Here is a 20563-nt window from a genome sequence, read left to right on the forward strand (position 1 = left end):
ACGCCCCCGGCCACACCCCCCGCTGGCCGCTCCCCGAAAACCCGCAAATCCCCCCAAAACCGCCCCCCGGAGCCGCAGCCGCCACCGAGCACGGGCTATGAACAACTCTGCCGCTGTTTATTCCAGAAAAGCGAAACTGTACAAAATGGCCGTCAGCGGCGGCGGGGCTCAATCCTCTTCTTCCTCCTCCTCCTCATCCTGGTTGATCTGGAAGTAGCGCAGCTCGTAGCTCTCCTTGCTGTTAGCCACCACGCGCAGCCAGTCCCGCAAGTTGTTCTTCTTCAGGTACTTCTTGGTTAGGTACTTGAGGTACCTGTGGGGGAGGCATGGCTGATAGTGGTGCCCCTCTGCCCCCTGCCAGCCCCTAAAGTGGCATTTTGGCTTAATAAATCCTTATTCCCATGGGCTCCCACCTCTAGCAGGACCTACACAACCCACAGGCCACCTCCTGGCAAAGCTCCGGCCAGGAAACCCTGCTACCAGGGGAATCGCACCACAATGCCATGACACAGATCCTGGGAGATCATTCTTGCCCCAAGAAGGCTGTGACCCCACTGCCTTGTACCCACCCCAGAGGGAATCTCCACTGGGATGGTGAATACCCGCTGCTGGGATGTGCCAGGTGTGGCACAGACGTGGAGCAACAGCACTGGGAGAAAGGCGGGTGCTCACAGGGCAGGGCACGCCCACCACCCACACAGCTCTGCTTTTCCCACCCTCTGCATGCCCAGCCAGCTCCTGAGCCACCTCTGCCGTGGCACAACCCCGGCGTGCCGATGCCAGCCCAAGGACAGGCAGCCAGAAACAGCGGGCAGAAGACCAGAGCACCACAGGACAAAGGGAACAATCTGGGACACCTTGGCACATTTTGCCGATGCTGGCCCATGGAGGAGCAAAGCCCCACAATGTGAGGGGAATAACCTGAGAGACCTTGGCTGCAGACACCCCTAAATTCTCCACTCAGCACCTTTCGGCTACAGGTCCCCTCACTGCGCAGCCCAGCCATCTTCCCAGCTGGAATACTGAACACGTTCCTCTCTCATTTATCGCTCAGGAAGAGCAGCCACTCAGCGACTGCCAGGTAGCACAAATTCCAGCACAAGTCCTGCACTGAGCAATCTCTTCCCTGCCAGCCCCTCCTGCCCAAGGCTCTCAGTGTACACCGGTCATCCCCTGCCAAGGGCCATCTGAGGCTGCACGGACCAAGGGGCCCCCGGTGGGACTCGGGCCTGCCCCACCTCACCTTTTGGAGAACGGCACCTCTGATGTGACCGTGATCTTGCTCTTGCTCCTCTCGATGGTCACCACGCCCCCGCCCAGGTTTCCTGCTTTGCCGTTCACCTTGATCCGTTCCTGCAGAAACTGTTCCTGCAGGAGGAACACAGCGGTAAGCCAGGGCCACAGCTCCCACCAGACACAGCCCAAAACAGGATGCCTTGTGCCTGGTGCTCTGGAGTTGGGGAACAGACACCAGTGCACCCACAGCCCAGGAGAGTAGGGGAGAGTCCCTTCCTCAGGCCTGAACATCAGACGGGCATGGTGGGGGTGCTCCCTGCCCTCCAAAGGCACAGTCAGGACACTGGGGTCAGGCTCCTCTGAGCTCCTCTCAGTCCCAGCTTTGCCCAGATCCATGCTGGAATGCGGTTTGGACGGTTCATGACCCCAGACTCCAGCATCCCTGGCCTCGCTACATCCCTGCCACGATACAAACTCACCCAGCAGAGATGGACAAGAAAACTGTCCATGGACAGGGACAACGCTTGTGTTTTAACTACGAAGTGTCCCAAACACGGCCTCATCCCCAGCCCCAGCACGCCCTGCTCATCTGCCCTGGGATGGCCTCAAGGGAGCAGGGCAGAGCCGCGGGATAGCCGGGGATGTTCGGGGCCGCTGGGAGTGGAGCATCACCCTGGGAAGGCCCCCGAGGGCGGCGGAGCTATCACGGCTCCCGGGGAGGCCCCGAACTCACGAAGTTGGCGGCGTCCATGATGCCATCCTCGACGGGGTGCGTGCAATCCAGGGTAAATTTCAGAACTTGCTTCTTCTTCTTGCCACCTTTCGCCGCAGGCTTCTTCTGCTGTAGGGAGAAAGAGAGTGAGGGAGAGTGAGAGAAAGAAAGAAGGGGGAGCGCCGCGAGGGACGGACCCCGGGCAGCGGGGAGGGGCCGGGCCGAGCTACAGGCCGAGCTCCGGGCTGGCGGAGAGGGAAGGGCCCAAGCATGGATCGAGACTGAGGACAGCGCGGAGGGAATGGGGCTCGCCCGCCGCCCGCTTCCACGGTCCGGATGGGCGGCGGGCGTCGCGTGGGGCCCCGGGAAGGAGCGGGCCAGGCCCGGCCGCACGCGGAGAAGAGCGGGCGGGGGCAGGCGGCGGGGCTGCGGGGGGTGCCGGGGACTCGGGGCGGGGCGGGAGCCGTCCCGGTGGCGGCGGGGGAAGGCTCGGGGAGGCGGCGGCCGGTGCCGGTCCCGCGCTCACTCACCGCGGGCGCCATGGCGGCTCCGCGCGAGGCAGAAAGGGAGCGCGCGCCGCGCGCCTGCGCACAACCACGCTCGGGCCGTCCCAGCCGAGCGCCGACGGCGTCGATGGTTTCCGGTCCCACCCGCGCAGGGCGCACGCGAGCGGACAGTGATGCCTGGTGGGGCGGGGCGAGCGCGGGGGCCGGGATGTGGGCGGGGCTGTGCGGAGGCGCGGTCTGTGGGGAGCGAGCGGCGGGTGTGACCGGGAGCGGGGGGCGGAGCCTCGGGGTGGGGGGCGGAGCCTCGGGAGCGCGGGGAGCGGCACGTGGAGTACGTGTGCCCTGTGCCCCGCACCGCCCGCGGGGGAACCCCCGCCCCGGAAGCCTCAGCGGGCACGGAGCGACCCCCGCAGCCCAGGAGCCTCACTGTGCATGGAATGACGCCGCACTCTGTGGCTCCTCACTTGGCACGGAGTTACCCTGCACTGTGGGAGTCTCACTGCGCATGGAGTGATCCCCCACACCCCGGGGCTTCTCACTGCGCACCGGGTGACTCCCCGGCACCACGGGGAGTCAGTACCGCGGGGAGCCTCGGTGCGTACTGGGTGACCCCGCATTCCGGGGCTCTCACTGTGCACAGAGAGATCCCCGCAGCCCAGGGCTCCTCACTGTGCAGAGGGTGACCCCCGCACCGCCTGCGGGCTATCACCAGGGCACGAAGATGCCCATGTCCCCGCAGCCTGGGTGGCTACGCAGTCCCGTGTCCCCACGGCCGAGGGCCGTCCCCGCCGCAGGCCCCCGAGGAGCGCACGGGACTATTTTTGGGCCGTGGCGTGGCCGATCGGCAGTGCCAGGGGGCCCCACGTCACAGGGTCGGCCGGGCCCTGCCGCCTCGGCATCGCTCTCATTCCTGCCGGCACACGGTGAGCAGCAGCACAGCTCGGCTCGGATCCCCCGACTTACAGACAGGGAGAGGTAAAGCCTTCACCTGGCCAGGACACACCTGCGCCCAGAACGGGGACTCTGGGCATGTGGCTGCCTTCACTGCCAGGTTGCCACCGTAGGGCACATCCCTGGGCAGGGGATACCCCATTCTAGGGACTGCTTCCTCCAGGGGGACACCCTGTCCTGGAGGAACCCCTACCCTTGTCCTGGGGGATGCTCTGCTGCAGGGGATGTTCCTTTTCAGGGGACAGCCCATCTCAGGGGATGCTCCTGCTTTGGGGGACACACACCAGGGGGACACTTTGCTGTGGGGACCATCCGATCCAGTGCTGCAGCCCCCAGCCTGTGATACCAGGGGAAGGGGCATGCTGGGGGCAGCCTCGTGCCATGCAACTCATAACCTAAAAATAGTCAGCAGCTTGCAGGCCCTGGGGAAGGATTCGTCCTTTCTGTGGCAGCCACAGCGCTCTCACAAACTGGTGCCACACGGGGTTCCTGGGCACAGGGCTTGACTCTCAACCCCAGAGATGGCAGGTGGCATTTTCTCCCCACTGGGGACCTGCTCGGAGCTGGAGAAGGCCAACTGCCACCCACTGGTGTGCCTGCTCTGCCACGAGCCCTACCAGCACCCCTGCCTGCTCGACTGCTACCACAACTTCTGTGCCAGCTGCCTGCGAGGCCGCGCCAGCGACGGCCGCCTGCGCTGCCCACTCTGCGGGTAAGGAACAGCCCTGCCTGGGCACGCCAGGGTAGAGGCACAGCATAGGGCTGGCAGCTCAGCACAGCACTGCTCCCTGCATCCCCAAAGCTGCCCCGCTGCCCTGGGTGGGTGTCGCTATCCTTGTCCCCATCTCAACCCCGCAGGCACCCCTCGGTGGTGAGGGGAGGCACGGGGCTGCCCCCCGTGGACCGGCTCCTGCAGTTCCTGGTGGACAGCTCAGCCGACAGCGAGGAGGATGTGCAGTGTGCCAACTGTGAGCGGTGCTGCACCAAGGCGGTGAGGGCAGCAGGGTGGACACACGGGGTGAGTAGGGGATCCCTGCGAGGGCCAGGCCTGCCACTAGCTATGTCCCCTCACACAGGAGCTGGACACCATGTACTTCTGCAACACCTGTGGGCAGCCCCTCTGTGCTCCATGCCGCGAGGAGACCCACCGTGCCAGGATGTTTGCCCGCCATGAGATCGTCTCCCTCTCCAAGCGTACCAAAGACATCCATAAGAAGTGCCGTGAGTGCCATGCCAGGCTGCCCAGTGCCATGCCAGGCTGCCCAGTGCCATGCTATGCTGCACGGCACCGTGCCAGGCTACACCATGGTCCTGTCCCCTGCAGCACTGCACGAGGAGCCCTATATCATGTTCTCCACCGAGAAGAAGTCCATGCTCTGCATCAACTGCTTCAGGGATATGCAGGGGTGAGTAGTCCCAGCCCCACACTTGCTGTGTGCTCCATTCTGTGCCTTCCCCTGATGTCTGTGCCTGCAGGGAGAGCCGGGCACACTGCATCGACATTGAGACGGCGTACATGCAGGGCTGCCAGCGGCTGGACCAGGCAGTGATGGTGGGCAGGGCCGGGGGGTTTGGGGGTGGCGTGGGGGTGCAGTGCTGTCCCCTGCACTGCAGCCGCCCCGCCACCCTGGGCAGGCCGTGAAGGAACTGCAGACCTCCACGCGCGAGGCCATTGTCCTGCTCAAGGCCATGATCGAGGAGGTTCGCAACAGTGCCAGCGAGGAGGAGGCGGCCATCAACTCCCTCTTCAGCCGCATGCAGGTGCGAGGCAGCCACCTGCACATCGAGCCCTGTGCCCGCAGGACAGGGCCAGGGCAGTGGGAAGGGACTGCGGTGGCTGCAGGACATGGTGGCTGTGCCATTTGCAGGAGCAGCTCTCCGAGAGGAAAAAGACGCTCCTGAAAGCTGTGCAGAGGTGAGGAACCATGGGCTGAGCCCTGAGGGCTGCCCCCCTTCCCAAAGTGTTTTGGGATACCTGGGGTTGGATGGCTCCCGGGGGTCTTGCAAAAGCTGTGCCATGTCCTGCTCTGCTGCAGCCAGCACGAGGAAAAGGAGAAGGCATTCAAGGAGCAACTGGCCCACCTTGCCTCCCTGCTGCCCACTCTGCAGGTAGGGCCTCACACCAGGCAGGGACATCCTGACACCAAAGGCAGGCAGTGACAGACCCCCTCCACACACACAGGTCCACCTGGTGACCTGCTCGGCCTTCCTGAGCTCTGCCAACAAAGCTGAGTTCCTGGACCTGGGCTATGTGAGTGTTGCTGTTGCTCAGCACTGCAGGGTGGTCAGAGCATCCTGCAGCAGTGCTGAGCTCAGGGGCAAGGTGCTGGGCACCCCTCACCATGCTTCATTGCTGCCTTTCAGCAACTGATGGAGAGGCTGCAGAGGATCGTCAAGCTGCCACACCGCCTGCGGCCGGCCCAGACCAGCAAGGTAGAGCCCTGCCTGCCGAGCCTGTGGGCGGTGCCAGCTGCCAGCTCTGCCCCAGCCCGTCACACTCTCCTCTCTTGCCCCCAGATCAACAGCGAGTACCGGGCAGAGTTCGCCCGCTGCCTGGAGCCCCTCCTGATGCTCAGCCCCCGCCGCTCCATAGTGGGCAGCGCTGGTGGCATCGGTCCTGGCATCACTGGCACGAACATGTGAGGTGCTAGGATTGCACCCAAGCACATGTGCTACTGTGTCCCCTGCCACGTGCCACACTGCACAGTCCCCTCAGCATCTCACCATGCCAAGCTTGCCCCTGCTGCTGCCCTTGAGCCTGTCACCTCAGCAGCGGTACCAGGACAGCACAGGCACAGCTGCACTGATGAACAACAGGCTTCAAGTGACACTTCTGGGAAGTGGGGCGGGCAGCAGAGGGGCAGGCAGCAGCAGGGCTGGCAGCTGGGGACCTCATTGAGCCTCATTCTGTTCCCCAGCCTGGCCCCTGCCACGCTCCCCAGAGAGCTCTGCCCCCTCTCCATGGGTGCTCCACCTGGGCCAGCTCCTGCTCGCCCACATGCCCGTGGTGCCACAGCCTCTTTGCCCGCCACTATTTTTATCAGAATTTCAGGGAAGTGCTCAGCCATTCTTCACCAGGGATATATTTAGGCCTGTTGATGTCACAGCAGCACCCGCCGGGCCCTCCCAGCCAGAGAGGACAAACGGGCACTGCCGCCCCATGGGGACCGCTCCTCGCCCCCAGCCAGGCTTGGCACTGCAGGGTGGCTGAGCTCCTGGGGGCTGCTGGCCCCAGCACAGGCAGGGGGAGCACGGCGCTGCACGGTAGGACTAATGGTGGTGGTGGTTAGCACGGGGAGACGATGGGATGGGGGGAAACACAGGGGCAGTAGTGCCTGCCAAGGGGCCAGGAGACACCAGCGGTGAGGGAGCGAGCTGTATCCCACACTTTAGAAACTGGAGGGTGCCGAGCTCAGCTCTTGGCTTCTCACTGCCACAGCTGGTTCCAAAACTGCAGGAATCAGGGGAGCAGCCCACAGAAATCTGATTTTTGGGACAACATAAGGCACCTCTGACTGAACCCCCCTCGGGTGAGGGAGGGGACGTCTGGGACTGCTGCATCCCCAGGTTCCCCAGAGCCAAGGGGCAGTGGGGTTGAGCTGGCAGCATGGTCCCTGGCACCTCACCCCCACGGCTGCTCACCTGCAGCACGTCACTGTCACCTCTCCATGCAGGCTCCCCGGTGGCCAATGCTCCAAGACCCTCATGGTGCCCAGCTGCCCCCCCACCAGTGACAAAATGTCCACCGGCCCCATGGTGAAGAAGCCAACGATGCACCGGTACATCAGCACCAAGGTGCTGCTGGCCGAGGGGCGCGAGACCCCCTTCGCTGAGCACTGCCGCAACTATGAGAACACCTACCGGGTAGGGAGCGTGGGTCAAAGCAGGATGGGATGGGACAGGACGGGCCAGGTTGGTGCTGCTCACCTGGCTGTGCCTGCCCGGTTCCTGCAGATGCTGCAGACGGAGATCCAGGGCCTGAAGGATCAGGTGCAGGAGCTGCATCGTGACCTCACCAAGCACCACTCACTCATCAAGTCGGAGATCATGAGCGAGATCCTGCAGAAGTCGCTGCAGATGGACGTGCAGATCGCAGCTCACTACTCTGCTGTGGAGATGATGCGCAGCGTCTTCGAGGAGGTACAGCTGGCACATCCTGGCAGAGCAGGGCCTCTCTGTGCTGTGCCACCACAGACTGCCCAGCTCCCTCTCTTCCTTCCAGGTCTGGGAGGAGACCTACCAGCGGGTAGCAAATGAGCAGGAGATCTATGAAGGTACTGGTGACCCCATGCTCCCTCCCCATGCCCCCTGTATCTGCAGTGTGGGGGTGGCCATGTTCCAGCCCACTCCTCTTGCCCCTAGCCCAGCTCCATGACTTGCTGCAGCTTCGGCAGGAGAACAGCTGCCTGAGCACCATCACCAAGCAGATTGCACCCTACGTCCGCTCCATTGCCAAAGTGAAGGAGCGGCTGGAGCCCAGGTGAGACGTGCAGGGGCTTTCAGGGCCAGGGGGAACATAGCTCATGGCTCACACCCATCCTGCCACAGGCTTCAGGAGCCCCAGGAGCCCAGAGAAGAACAGGCCCAGATGCTGCTCAAGATCTGTGACAACAATGAAATGGTGCCAAGGTAGGTGATAGCAAGCACCTGAGTGCCAAGTTCCTCCCATGCCCTTTCCCAGACAGTGACCCTGTCAAGGTGCCTTCCCTTCCCCAGGGATGCCTCACCTGGCAGCAACAAGGGGGCTTCAGCCAGCCCCAGGGAGGACTTCATGCCAAGTGATACCCCTGGAGACCCTTCCCCAAAAAGCAAAGGCTGCTGCAGGGGCCAGCAGAAGAGCGGAGCAGAGAGTGGTACCCCAAAAGAGCTGGCACCATAGAACGCAGTGCTGGGCATGTGGCAGAGCCACGGGGCAGAACCATGCCCTGGTCACTGACCTGCTCCTCTTGCCCAGTGCCACAAGCAGGGTAGGAAACAGCCCGAACAGCCATGTCTGCAGCACATACAAAGGCCCCAGGTGGACTTGCTACTGAAAAACTCTCTTTGTGCTCTCCCTTGCGTGTGTCAGAGTGAAATAAAAGGGTGCAGTTGTCCATGTCTGCGTGGTTCTGCAGTGCTGACAAAAGGGATCTGCTGGCTCAGGGTGTCCAGCTGCTCCTAAAACCACAACACTGGCAAATTATGGGGAAAAATAACTCCCAGGCAGGGCCAGGGGTACATGGCCAGGTGATGGAGCATCCTGTGAAGTGCCAGGCAGCCATGCACCAACGTGGGCCAGGTGCCAGGAACAGCTGCTCTAGAGGTTCCCTGCACATGTGGGAACTAAGAATTCACCGACTGCTGTGGCACAGAGGGCAGGGTATCAAAGATTACTCCAACTTTTCCCTAAAACTTCATGTGCCTTCCCCACACCTGGTAAGCTGCTGTCTCCTCACAGAGCTTCTGGTCACAGGATTTGAGTAAAGGTTAAGAGAAGCTGTTGGTCTCAAAAGGATCAAGTGACACTGAAGGTTTCACTTAGGGTGAAGTTTATCCCTTTCTTTCGGTGCCAAGGCATCCTGCCTGGACAGAGCCTGGACAGCTGGAACCAGCACTTGTGAAATTAGCATCAAGATGCATTTACTATGAAGAACTATCTGGGAATGAGGCTTTGTTTCTGTTGCCAAACAGCGTATCAAACCCAAGTGACAACTGCTTGTTTCAAAGTTCCTTTGATCAAGGGCACAGCAGGAACATTACTGTCCACAAAAAAATTAGTTACAGATTAACCTGCTCGAGGTACAGCACTGGCTGTAACCAGTGCTTCCCTGAGAGAACAGCCCAAGGAGGAGCCTCCAAGTGCCCAGCACAGAGCAGCACTCTCCAACTGGTGAGTTTTCACCTTTGTTCTCTTCTCCCAAGCCAAAACCCCATTCAGGAAAGGACAAGTCACCAGCAAGGGCATCACACAGATGCTCTGTGACTAAGCAAACCCTGTGGAGGATGGACTCTACATCAGTTCAGCAAGGAGAAACGGAGGGTTGGGGTTACAGTTAGGGGCAGGGTCAGCCTCAGCCCTGTGGCTGCACAGCCCCACAAGTCAATGAGTCACAATCATGCCTCAATGCAGTGCTGGGTGTGCTCTGAGAACCCACCAGGAGTAATAAAGGATTCCAGTTTCCATGATGCCACCAGCACCTCTAGAGACTTTCAAATAACCAGACAGAAGTTGGCAATGTTTTCTCTTTTTTTTTTTTTTTTTTATAAAAAAAGAAAATCTAAACCCAAACCCAAGCCATTCTCACCAAGTGCCCCTTCCTGAGCCGTACCGCAGCGCCTTCCCCATGGAACACCACAAGCTCCAAGCATGAACTGACAAGCAACTCATTTCCATTCCAGCAAGGAAGAATAATGTAGAACTCAAGAAAACAGTGAACCTCTTTGGTATATAACAACAAAGTTATACCACACAGCTCAGTGGGAACCATTTCCAAATGGTTACTATAAAAGAGCGTTAGCTAGCCCAACTCTTCTCCTGGTTGGAGATTTCCCTAGAAGCATCTCCTACTTGCCCTGACATCACAGCTTTTGCCCAAAAGAGCAGGGGAGGATCTTGGGGACTAAAGCCCTTAGCAAGCCTGGCAGCTGTGGTTCTTTCACAACCCAAAATCCTGGGATCTCCGCAAGACGGAGGCAGCCTGGCAGGATAGGAAGCAGCGTGATTTGGAAGCAGGAAGAAGGAACAGAGGTGGCAGCAGGAGGCAGCAGCTGGAGCAGTGACACTGCATCCACAGCAGCATCCGAGGGAGAAGTGTGCCCAGAGGTGCTTGGATGCAGCAGCACAAGGGGAGCAGCAGAACTCTCCCTGTAGACCCCCAGGCCTAGAGAGAACTGAGTGGTGCTGTGCTGCCAGCACTCTGGCACTTAGAGGGCAGGCAGAGCCAGAGGCTGTTCCCACAGCCGCCACAGTGCCAGCTCGAGGAGTTTGGCCTGAGGAGATTAAAGCCGTGTCACTGGGCTCACGAGGTCAGAAAGCTTTAAAATCGAATTACGCAACAGGAACAATCTGCTGCCCAGCACCTTCCCTGCACAGGGCCAGGAGAGCAGTGCTGTTTTCTGGTAGAATCAGTTCCAGAGGTGTTCCAAGACAATTCAGCTGCTGCAGGTAGGATTCATTCTCTTTAGGGTCGCTACAGGCTAAGTTATCCGGAAGATCCCTGAATGTGCAACGAAGGACTGATCTCAAAGAGGAGGAATGAGCTTCTGAACTGCAAGTGACCCAGCAGGCTGCCCAACGCCGCAGCCCTCCACCAGCTCCTCCTGGGTGGCCAGGAAATACCACCAGGCACCTCCCGATGCCAGTGCCACACAGGCACTTGGCGCAGCAGGAGCTGGGCGTCTGCTCAGCCAGTCTGGTTTTCGCCCATGTTACAGTTCCAGCTTGACTCCTTTAATAAAAGGGAGACCCGATGGCACCTTCCTTTTGTACTCCAGGTACTCTTCTCCAAAGAAGTGAATGAGTGTGATCTCTTCCTCCTCGATCCGCTCCCTGAAGAAGCGCCAGGACGCCAGTGCGTAGCCCACCACGCAGATGGGATTGCAGAGCAACACCTGGAACAGATGCTGCTGGTGAGCGTCCCCTCGAGAACCCAAGGCTGCCCCGGTCCCACAGCTCATCCCCTTCCAGTAACATCGACACAGAAAAAGACCCCAATGCTCCCTTGTGAAACTTCATAAGCACTAGTTTCTCCCCAGAATGAAGAAAGCAGTGCACAGGCAGCACTAGCTTCATGGCCCCAGCTCTCAAAAGCTCCATATACCGCCCTTATGGACTCTCTCCATAGAAACACAATTCAGTGCTAGCACCCAGCCAGCCATAAGAACACACAGATACAGCAGCACTGAGCTACAGCTTGGCCACAGCTGGCCAGAGCTGACCCTGTAGCCAGGGAGTTTCCTCGCCCTCAAGTGCAGGACTGGTGTTTGGCAGGAGCCAGGTTGAGTCTGACCACTCACGGAAGGCATTTTGACCACAGGGATACAGAAAACTCTGGACACCAGCTTTTAGACCAGCAGCAATTCACACCTCAAGCCTCCAAGGGGGTTGTGGGTCAAAACCCTGGCTCCACCACCTCTCCTTACTGCACAGAGAAAATTAAGGGAACAGGATCTTCCCAAAGATCACATGGGGCAGAGTGCTCAGGGATTCTTGATTTCCTGTGTGCCAGTGGGAGGCAGCAGAATCCATGCCCAGCACCAGACGCTGTCTGCACCCCATGACAGCACGGGCAGCATTGAGAGCAAAAACTGGGATCATGACACGAAAGAATCTGAGCATGCTGGATACAGTACCTGTGTTCCAATACTCCAGTAAAACCATCCCACGTAGGACGGGTGCCGGAACCACCCATACACCCCACTTGTCACCAAAGTGTGGGTGTCAGATTTCTCGTTCTGAACGATGTGGTTGAAGTTGGAGCCGGCCGTAAGCATGGCCGCCTTCCTCAGGCAGTCCCCGAAGATCACCATCAGCAGCCCCACGGTGCTCAGCCAGGTGATCTGCTTCAGCTCTGCATGGACAGGGAGGGGCACAACGGGTTTGCACAGGTCTCCAGGGGCTCATTGAATGCCCATCTCAAAGCAAAACGCGTGACAGCAGCAGCCATACGCTGCCATCCCGCACCAGATAAAAACAGCAAACCCTGCTTGGTGTTAGTATGGATTAGTCCGTGGGGCCCAGCTGCAGAGGCTGAGCAAAGACAACACAAAGCACAGCCAAGGACATGCTCAGGCTGCTACATAACAACAGAGGGGAGCAGCTTCCCTCTCCCAAGAATAAACAGACAAGCACAGCCAGTTTGCCCCAGACTGGGCAACCAGTGACAGATTTTGATACCTTGATTTTATTCCTATCAAAAGGCGACACCCAGGTGTACCTGACACATCATTCTTGCACCACCAAGGCAGGAAAGGGATGAACATTCCCTGGCCTGGCATGTCCGAGTGAGGGGGGGCTCCCCCCTGCTCTCCCGAGATCCAACCCAAGAGGCTTTAAGGACTGAGGGATTATGACCACGGCAAAGCTGCTGCAGGGCTGTCACGGGGCAGCAAGCTGAGGGACACCTGCACTTTGCTACCAGGTAGATGGACCCCAGGCAAGCCACGTGCAGCTGAGCAGTCAGGGAGGGACAGGGTGGCCGACCTGGGAAGAAGAGCTTCTCCAGCGTGAACTCCACCCACGAGGACAGGGCAGCCACGTTGTACTCGAAGCTGTGGTTGAGTAGGAAGGAGTCCAGCGAGAGGCTGCGCGGATTGTTGATGGCTGTCACCAGATACTCCGAGTAGTGAAAAAGGGAGAGGGAGCACATGTACCTGCGGCGGGAGGGAGGCAGGGAGGGCAGGTTTAGTAGGGCCGGGGGCACCGCGCCCGCCCGGCTGCCCGGCCCGGCCCTTACCATCCGAAGTGGCGCCAGGCGGAGCGGCCGGTGCTCAACAGCAGCCCGCAGCCGAAGGCGAAGCCCAAGAAACAGGCCCGGACAGCGATCTGCAAGCACAGGGAGGGGAGAACGCGCTGCCGCCGCCGCTCCCCGGGCCCGAGGTATCGCTGCGGGCGCGACCCAGGACCGGGACCGAACCCTCCACAGCCGCACTTCATCCCGCCGCCCGCCGGGGCCACCCCCGTACCTTGTAGAGCGGCCGCGGGTAGATGAGCAGCAGCGCTGCGTTCACGCCCGCCACGTGCAGGGCGAGAGCTAGGCGGCCGCGCAGGCCAGGAACGGCCAGCAGGGAGGGGGACGAGCCGAGCAGCAGCGGCAGAGCCGCCACCGAGGCACCGAGCAGGAAGGAGCAAAGGCTGGCGCGGCCCTCCTGGCCCAGCCGTCCCCTCGGCGCCACCGCCGCCGCCATCATGGCGGCCCCGCCCCGCCCGCGTCGCCCGGGAAACGGCCTCGCCGCTCTCGCGAGAGCCCCGCCCCGCGCAGCCGCGGAGGAGCGGTGCCGGTCTCGCGAGACTTGCGGGGGGCCGCCGCCGGTGCTGTGGGGCGGGCCGGGGCCGCGGCTGCCGGGGCCGGGTTGGGCTCGGTCACGGAGCCGGCGGGGTTGGAGACTTTTGCCATGGTCCTGTCCCACTGCCCGCCCGGCACCGCCACGGTAACCCCTAAACCACATCAGCCACGTGCTGACGCCGTGGAACACCTCCAGACATGGTGACTCCACCACGTTCCTGCTGCCTGAGCACCCGGACAGGGAAAACATTTTCTGAAATCTGTTCTGAATTTCCACTCTGCCAGCCCAAAGCCATTACCCCGGTATTCACACTGCAGGCACGGCAGAAGAGACCAGCCCACACCTCACTACAACCTCCTGTCAGTTTATTGTTTAATATCCCAAACGGGGAACCAATTCCACCAGGAACTGCTCTGGGGGTCCCATTACAACAGTCAGACTTAAAGTCGGGAGCGCCTGGCGCCACTTGGGGAGCGTGGGCGGATCCGGGGGAGGAAGGAAAAGCACGCTTGTTTGAAATAGAAGTGTCAGCCTTTCATTCCAGTCAATGAAACAGACTTTATTTATGCCACAGGATTCCTTAAATAACTTAGATGTGCACAGAGAACTACCTAGAGATGTCACAGACATTCAGTGCGGCCCCGGCGCGGCACGTACGAAAGCTTTGGTGTGCATGGTAGGACAAACCAGCGAGTCGAACACAGCAGCACAAAGACTCGCGGCCTCACGCGCCCCTCAAGCCACCACACGCCTCTGTCCTGGCTCTGACACGGGCAGGAGCGTCACCAACGGAATCAAACAGCAACAACGGCTGTGGAGGCAGGTGGCGAGTGCCTGGGAAGACTCCTGGAGGCTTTCAGGGAGCTTCAGCCACCTGAAGCACGAGGTCTACGGTGCTGAGCCCAGCAGCAGCAAAGCAGTGGGGCCAGCAGCAGGCTGGGGCGGGCGGAGGCATGGGGCTGGCATGGACCAGACACAAAACGAACGGGAAACAACCTGGATGTTTGGCGGGCGCTGGCGGCGAGGGTGCCAAGACAGGTCACTGCTGGGCAGACTGCTGCAGCTGCGCCTGCCGCTTAGCTTTGGTCTGCAGGTACCTGCCCTTCCCTTCCTCGAAGCGACGCTTCTCGTCCTCTGTCTCCGTCTGAGGCCACAGAAGGAGTGCAAAGCTGCAGCGTCAGCATGCTGCGAGTGTGTGCGGGAGGGAAACACGCCTCCCCCTCACACAAGTGTGAGGGAAAAGCTGCCCTCCGTCAAACACACAACATGACAGCCCAGCGTGCTCCTGCATTAAGCAGGAGACCTGTGCCATATCAAATATTAACCAATACCCCCAGTCAGGAGCACCACATCAGCAAAGCCCTGCCAGGATTAGGGGAGCTAATATAGGCAGGAGGCTGGAATGTGGACACCATGGGGAGCAGCAATTAGGGATGTGGGGGCCTCCGTTGCCACTCAGGGTCCCCTGGTGCACAGCCCGCATGCAGCCTGTCCTCAACAATGAGAAAGGAGAAAATTCCCAACCTCCACATTGGCAATTTTCAGAAGAAATAAAAAATTAGAACAATAAAAAACCCACCAAAACCAAAACAAAACAACCCTGAAGCCTGATTTCTTCCTCTTCCCTTGAGTTAGTCAGTAGAAAAAATAGACAAAAAGGCCAGCTGGGCTCTGCCCCAGGAGGAGCAGGAGAGGTGATGGCCCCACTGGCCCCAATCCAGAGAGAAAAGCTCTTACCAGCAGCTGCGGGACGGGCAGGGGCTTCCCCTCCTTGCTCAGGGACACATAGGTGAAGAAGGCGCTGACGGCACGGTACCGCTCCCGAGGCTCATCCACAAATGGGTCAGCATCCACAAAGACTTCTATTTCCATGGACTTATTGCTTGTGAATGTCATACGTCCTGAGACAGTGATGACACAGCCTGTGAAACAGAGAGAGGCTGGTGAAGGGAGCAAATGGTCCTGCATGTTTTATGAGTAAGCTGTCTTAAGTGGAGCATGGGACAAATCAAACACGGACTAATTTTCTCTACCAGCCTGTCCTGCTGAGAGCACACCCAAGGGAGCCAGGGTGTGGCAACACAGGAGATCACAGTGCCTGCCACCACCCTTGGTACCTTTTTTGATCTTCTCATGGAAGTTGATGGCATCCACCGAGGCAGTGACGATGTTGGTCTTGCAGTGGCGGGCAGCCACAATCCCAGCAACCTCATCCATGAGCTTCATGGTGACGCCTGTGAGGGGAAGCAGAGGGTCCTGTCTCAGGGAAGTCAGTGGGATTTTAGGAAAACCACGCAAAGGTCAGTAAGGCCTTAGCATGGCCAAAGCTACACTGGGGAATTGGACCAGAGACTAAGCCCCAGCCAGTAATCCAATAGCAGCACAAGGACTCCTGTCAATACCAGAACATCCTCGCAGACCTGTGATTAAGGTCAGCTCTGTCTCTCCCAAATTCCTCTGAGTAAACCTCACCCTTGCAAGGCAAGATCAGTCCCACAAACCTTGAAACAGCTCTGAGCCATGTTGGTTTTGTTTTTTTTTTAAGGATTAGGTATGTGTTGTCCCAGCCTTCAGCAAGCACACCTCTCTCAGGGCTTATACCACACATGCCACCCCTGCAGGTGATGGGCACTGCCAGCCAAGAAGAAATTACTTCAGCTAATTGCAATCATATGCTGCATGTTTGTACTCCAGGATTCGCAATCTCAGAGGCGATGACAAAACTGTAGGATTTATAGTTCAAGTACATGAGTTTTTGGGGCACAGAAAAAGACAAAGCTTTTGTCCCAGCTAAAGTAACTCTGACCCTGACAGTCAGTGCAAAGGGGCCTGTGTGCCTCCAGAGGCAGAGCCCACCAAAAACACTGAGTCACTCTCCAACCACACTTTGCTCCAGGGAAAAGCCACCTGGGCCTGCAACCCAGCTGCTGCACAGGGCAATGCTAACTCACCTCCATGCACAAAGCCCAGCAGTGTGCAGTCCGATGGGCCCACCAGGTGGATCAGGCTGGACTGGCTGTAGCCAACGGTGTGTGGCTCTGGTTAGAAAGCAAAGCAAGGTGAGAGCTGCTCAGCTGGCACCCTTACACCACCATACACCCGGTCTTAAGTTGTGCAAAGGAAGAAGATATGGGGCTGGCTTGTGTAAAGCGGAGCTATGTTGAAACCAGTCATTAAACCAGGCTGGAGAAGCTCCAAGAGAAGAGACTGTTTACCACCTGACAGGCTCCTGCCTCCCTCTAATCCCCACCCATTCACTTTATTCTAGCTCAGCTCATTTCTTTCTTTTCAAGCTTTCAAAGAATATGAAAGCAAACAGGAGTGAACTGGGTCACACAGCTGTCTGCTTCCCCCCTCAGCTGAACCTCCCAGACCCTGCTGCATAGAGCCCCTGTTTTCCCCTTGGTGGGAAGACCTTCACCCCCATGCCCCAAACCGTGGCACATTCTGGTGACCCCTGTCCCACCACAACCTCCAGGTGACAGAAGTCACACCCCCAAACTCCCAGCAGAGAAAATCCTCTCTCAGAAGTGGCTGTGTTTTCTATCTAATGAGAGATGTTAAAGAAGCTCAGAGGAAGGAAAAGCAGCCAAGACCCACGCAGGATGACCACCCATGCAGCAGCGCCGGCTGAGCCTTACCTTTTGTCTGCCTGTCTGAAAGCAGGGAGGACAGAGGAGAAAAATGCATTTGAGCAACTTTCATCCCCCATCACTTTCCCCAACATTTCCCATGTGTCACCTCTCCACCTCTGCCTGAAGACCATAGCCAGGCCGAGAGGCTAACCTTGCCCAGCACTTGCATTTACCCCTTGCTGAGCAAAATCAGCTCTACCTGCACACAAGCACACAAGGGATGCAAGGAGTGATACAGGAATGGGGTTTTGGAGAGGGGATCTCATCCAGCAGCCCCTGCAGGGTATCACAGGTGTCCACTCAGCTCCCCATCCACTCACACACTGTGGCTCTAAAATCCCATCCCCATCTCTGGTGTGGTGTTTCAGAAAGCACACTTGCAGCTACAGGGCCCTGGGGATGGCCAGAGTTGCCCTGGGGACCAGTTTGACTCCCAGTACTGTTGGACAATTTGCACTGGCTACACACTGCCTGTCTTACCTGGGTTGATGACAGGTAAGATCACATCACCATTTCTCTGCTTAGTTTCCAGCCGATCCAGCTTTTGCTCCTCATAACGCTTCTTCCCCTCATCCTCCTGCTCCTTTCTTGCATACTGGAATAGAAGGCTGGTAAGAAGGGGATTGGCAAAGCCACCGGCACAACTGGGAGTGCCAACAGGGCCAGGTTAGTGCCATTCCACAGGGAGGACAAGTTCCAGTTTTGGGGGACCCAAGTGAGCTGTCCTACCTGGATGGGGGGAACCTCAAGGACCTTATTCACGTTCTTCAGGGACAGCGGCACATACCACAGTGTCGCCTTGTTCGTCACCTTCTTTGCCCCTGGAGGAGAAGGGGGCAGCAGGTGATGGTGCCAAGGCCAGCAGTGCTGTACCAGCCACCAGTTTGGGGTTGGGCACAAACCGCCAGTGCCACTGGCATTGGTGGCCCCTTGCCCTGCCGGCTCCTGCCAGGCTTCAGCTCGTAGCAGATGTGACAATGCGCTTTTGGGAAGGTGTCCCAGCGAGCGGAACTGGTTGTCACAGCAACAGCAGGAAAAGGGACTTTTTCAGGCCAAAGGCAGCCACAGGCAGCAAATCAGGCAGGAAGAGCTACAAGCAGATTTTGCTGTTTTTCACTACAATGGAGCCATGAATCCCAGGGCGCCTGCTTGGCCTCCCTCCCCAGCACCAGCCCTCCCTGCACCCCTAGCTCTGTCAATAAACATGCTAAACGTCCTCTCTGCCAAATGCTGCCAGTGACGGAGCAGAGGATGGAGTCACTGCTAGAAGCTCTGGACTTAACACTGTTATTCCTGGAGTTCTGGAACACAGCCACCAGCGGCCACCCACCTGTTAAAATGTTTTCAGACATGACGTTGACCTGAACCTCCACAGAGTGCCGGGAGGTGTAGGTGATCTCAGCACTGACGTTGGCCACCTCGCCGATGCACATCGGCGAGAGGAAGTCTGTCCGCTCCACCCGTGCCAGTGCAGCCACACAGGGCTCCTGGGGATGGTGAGACAGCCAAGGTAGCAATCACATCCACGCCACGCAGGACCACATCTGGCAGCTCCCTGAGACCAGCCAAATCAGCCATGCCACGTGCAGCTCAGATACTGCAACCGCTACCTTATCAGTCACTGGCCACGCTTCCTTCCCCATCTGTAACCAACACTAGGGTAGCCCCAGCTTGCCTTTCTCAGGAGTTAAAACATCAACAGCAATAATGAACAATAATGTTTCTGCTAGTAAACCACAATTTCAGCAGAATGCTTCTGGCTACTGAGACCCTGCCCCAGCTGCAGCCAGAGACACCAGTGGCATGCGTGCAGGAGCAAACACTCCCAGTAGGGGACTTCTGCTGCCCCAGAGACACGGAAGGGAGTCAAGGGTCACCATGACAGAGGCTGGCAGGCATTCCGGCACCTACTCACCCCGGCCTGGGAATTGCAGTGGCGAGTGCTGATGATGGCTCCTGCCTCCTCGATCATCTTCAGGATGGTTCCCCCGTGGACATTCCCCGCGATGTTAGCATCGTCTGGGCGCATAATCCTGCCGAAGGAGGCACATGAGAACTCACAACCCCTGCCGCGACCCCAGCCCAGCCCTGGTGCAGCTACCCGGAGGCAGCATATCGCCCACCGGCTGAGCTGTCGGGCCATCGCTGCTCGCACGCGGCTTCCTGTGAGCTGCAATGGAAACCGCTCCGAATTACCGCTGGGAGCGGAAGGAAGCAGGGCGCCTCTGGTGGGGCGGCCGGCGTCTCACCGGGGCCGCACCCCGCCGGGCGCCGGTGCGGCACAGACCGAGCCGGGCACGTGTAAGTGCTCCACGCGGCCTCCCGGCGGCAGCCGCGCTTTTCTGCCCACGGCGAATAACGGCCCGGGGGGCTCTGAGGCAGCGGCTGCCCGCCGGCCCGGACAGGAGCTGCTGTTTCAGGGCGGCCCCGCTCGGGAGCCGCGGGGACACAGGCGGGAGAACCGCGGCAGCCCTGCCCGCTCCCAGCCCCTGCAGCACAGAGCACGGGCGCGGCGCTGCTGCACTCTGCTCGCGGCCGGTGTCACTGTCAGCGTGACTAAAGCGGGCGGCGCCGCCGAAGCCGGCAGCAGGGCGGGCAACATCTCGGTCGCAGACCGGCACCCGCCCGCGGCCCCCAGCACGCCCGCCTCCCTGCCCAGCCCTGCCCGGGTCCCCGGCCGCGGCGGGGCCGTACCTGGACACCTGGATGGCGGCCGGGCTCGGGCCCGCGGCCCCCGGCTCCGACATGGCGGCACCGGCGCCCCACCCGCAGCGGCGCTGCGGCACCGCCGCGCTCGGCCACGCCACGCCCCGCCGCGCCCGGACACGCCCCGCCGCGCCGTGGGCGCGCCCCCGCGCGGGGAGGAGCGCCGGGACGGAGGGCGGCACCGGGGCGGAGGTCGTGTCATCCCACCGGGACGGGAGTCCCCCCGCTGAGCCCAGGAGTGCCCTGTCAGCGCGGGGACTCGTGGGGAGCCAGGGCCTCCGGGTCGGCACAGGCAGCCCCGCCCCTCCCCGCCCGCGTTCCCGGCGCCGTCGGTTCTCTCCGGTTCTAACACAGCTCCCGCGGGCGCCCAGGGATTTTGGGTCGGGTGGTGGTGACAGTCCCGAGCAGGCAGTGACAGCTCGCAGTGGAGCGCACGCAGGGTCCGGAAAGGGTCCAGGATCCCGCCCGGGGGAGGCGGGGTGCCGGGAGCCGCGGCACTCGAGGCCACGCCGAACGCGAGCTCTCGCCTCTCGTTGGCGGGAGCGCGGCGGCACGTCTCCGTGAGGGACCGGAGGGTCTGCGGGCAGACTGGGCAACCCGTGGGCCCAGGGGGCCGGGACTGCCGGAGTTCTCACCTTGCACAACTCGGCGGAGGCAGGAGAGGGATGCAGGAGCCGGGATGCCAGCCGCGCGACGCCCGAGGGGGACATGGTGCTCCCGCTCTCCATCGCGCCACCGGCTTTATGAACCCCCGGCGGGGAAGGGCGGGACGGCCGGGCAGGGAGGGCGGGGGGCAGGCAGAGAAGGAGGCGGGCAAGGCGGCCTTGCCTTGT

At 60.1% G+C, this 20563-nt stretch overlaps 4 protein-coding genes across 9 annotated transcripts; 1 reads left to right on the plus strand and 3 right to left on the minus strand.

The window, feature by feature from the left end:
• Nucleotides 1-96: 96 nt before the first annotated feature.
• Nucleotides 97-2582, minus strand: RPL22 (ribosomal protein L22). The gene is made up of 4 exons (XM_066203115.1): nucleotides 2479-2582; nucleotides 1970-2077; nucleotides 1244-1368; nucleotides 97-313 (listed from the first exon to the last, which is right to left on the minus strand). Exons 1-4 carry the CDS (start codon nucleotides 2488-2490, stop codon nucleotides 169-171), a joined length of 390 nt encoding a protein of 129 aa, XP_066059212.1. The 5' UTR covers nucleotides 2491-2582; the 3' UTR covers nucleotides 97-168.
• Nucleotides 2583-3926: 1344 nt separating this feature from the next.
• On the plus strand, nucleotides 3927-8377 carry RNF207 (ring finger protein 207). Its single transcript, XM_066203009.1, has 17 exons — nucleotides 3927-4117; nucleotides 4264-4396; nucleotides 4482-4626; nucleotides 4730-4811; nucleotides 4882-4957; nucleotides 5041-5166; nucleotides 5274-5320; nucleotides 5442-5514; nucleotides 5588-5656; nucleotides 5770-5838; nucleotides 5923-6044; nucleotides 7080-7269; nucleotides 7360-7545; nucleotides 7628-7679; nucleotides 7768-7885; nucleotides 7954-8034; nucleotides 8122-8377. The coding sequence occupies exons 1-17, from the start codon at nucleotides 3927-3929 to the stop codon at nucleotides 8282-8284; spliced, it is 1923 nt and encodes a 640-aa protein (XP_066059106.1). The 3' UTR covers nucleotides 8285-8377.
• Nucleotides 8378-9613: 1236 nt separating this feature from the next.
• On the minus strand, nucleotides 9614-13296 carry ICMT (isoprenylcysteine carboxyl methyltransferase). Its single transcript, XM_066202918.1, has 5 exons — nucleotides 13069-13296; nucleotides 12840-12928; nucleotides 12587-12756; nucleotides 11737-11954; nucleotides 9614-10995 (listed from the first exon to the last, which is right to left on the minus strand). Exons 1-5 carry the CDS (start codon nucleotides 13291-13293, stop codon nucleotides 10813-10815), a joined length of 885 nt encoding a protein of 294 aa, XP_066059015.1. The 5' UTR covers nucleotides 13294-13296; the 3' UTR covers nucleotides 9614-10812.
• Nucleotides 13297-13922: 626 nt separating this feature from the next.
• ACOT7 (acyl-CoA thioesterase 7) lies at nucleotides 13923-20438 on the minus strand. Of its 6 annotated transcripts, none has more exons than XM_066203077.1 (10): nucleotides 20366-20438; nucleotides 18940-19057; nucleotides 18355-18511; nucleotides 17754-17845; nucleotides 17505-17619; nucleotides 17031-17045; nucleotides 16341-16427; nucleotides 15507-15623; nucleotides 15127-15311; nucleotides 13923-14533 (listed from the first exon to the last, which is right to left on the minus strand). In XM_066203077.1, the coding sequence occupies exons 2-10, from the start codon at nucleotides 19051-19053 to the stop codon at nucleotides 14429-14431; spliced, it is 987 nt and encodes a 328-aa protein (XP_066059174.1). In that variant the 5' UTR covers nucleotides 19054-19057; nucleotides 20366-20438; the 3' UTR covers nucleotides 13923-14428. The 6 variants fall into 6 exon arrangements, with proteins under 6 accessions (XP_066059174.1, XP_066059170.1, XP_066059172.1 ...); XM_066203073.1 differs by lacking the exon at nucleotides 20366-20438 and adding an exon at nucleotides 19719-19812; XM_066203075.1 differs by lacking the exon at nucleotides 20366-20438 and adding an exon at nucleotides 19148-19182.
• Between the last annotated feature and the right edge of the window lie 125 nt (nucleotides 20439-20563).

The sequence above is a fragment of the Chamaea fasciata genome, unplaced genomic scaffold, assembly GCF_029207755.1.
Source record: "Chamaea fasciata isolate MVZ Bird 193981 ecotype frontalis unplaced genomic scaffold, bChaFas1.0.hap1 SCAF_23, whole genome shotgun sequence".
Taxonomy (NCBI): domain Eukaryota; kingdom Metazoa; phylum Chordata; class Aves; order Passeriformes; family Sylviidae; genus Chamaea; species Chamaea fasciata.

What these genes read in the sequence shown, in the direction of transcription:
- RNF207 (XM_066203009.1), top strand. Translation starts at nt 3,927, where the DNA reads ATGGCAGGTGGCATTTTCTCCCCACTGGGGACCTGCTCGGAGCTGGAG. An exon ending in CTCCTGAAAGCTGTGCAGAG is followed by an intron (nt 5,321 to 5,441) that starts GTGAGGAACCAT and finishes GCTCTGCTGCAG; the next exon opens with CCAGCACGAGGAAAAGGAGA. An exon ending in TGAGCAGGAGATCTATGAAG is followed by an intron (nt 7,680 to 7,767) that starts GTACTGGTGACC and finishes TCTTGCCCCTAG; the next exon opens with CCCAGCTCCATGACTTGCTG.
- ACOT7 (XM_066203072.1), bottom strand. Translation starts at nt 19,167, where the DNA reads ATGGCCCGACAGCTCAGCCGGTGGGCGATATGCTGCCTCCGGGTAGCT. An exon ending in GCTGGGCTTTGTGCATGGAG is followed by an intron (nt 15,624 to 16,340) that starts GTGAGTTAGCAT and finishes TTCCCCTCACAG; the next exon opens with GCGTCACCATGAAGCTCATG. An exon ending in CCATGAGAAGATCAAAAAAG is followed by an intron (nt 15,312 to 15,506) that starts GTACCAAGGGTG and finishes TCTGTTTCACAG; the next exon opens with GCTGTGTCATCACTGTCTCA.
- ICMT (XM_066202918.1), bottom strand. Translation starts at nt 13,293, where the DNA reads ATGATGGCGGCGGCGGTGGCGCCGAGGGGACGGCTGGGCCAGGAGGGC. An exon ending in GGAGAAGCTCTTCTTCCCAG is followed by an intron (nt 11,955 to 12,586) that starts GTCGGCCACCCT and finishes CTGTCCATGCAG; the next exon opens with AGCTGAAGCAGATCACCTGG. An exon ending in ACTGGAGTATTGGAACACAG is followed by an intron (nt 10,996 to 11,736) that starts GTACTGTATCCA and finishes CATCTGTTCCAG; the next exon opens with GTGTTGCTCTGCAATCCCAT.
- RPL22 (XM_066203115.1), bottom strand. An exon ending in TCATGGACGCCGCCAACTTC is followed by an intron (nt 1,369 to 1,969) that starts GTGAGTTCGGGG and finishes TTCCTCCTGCAG; the next exon opens with GAACAGTTTCTGCAGGAACG. An exon ending in GAGGTGCCGTTCTCCAAAAG is followed by an intron (nt 314 to 1,243) that starts GTGAGGTGGGGC and finishes CCTCCCCCACAG; the next exon opens with GTACCTCAAGTACCTAACCA.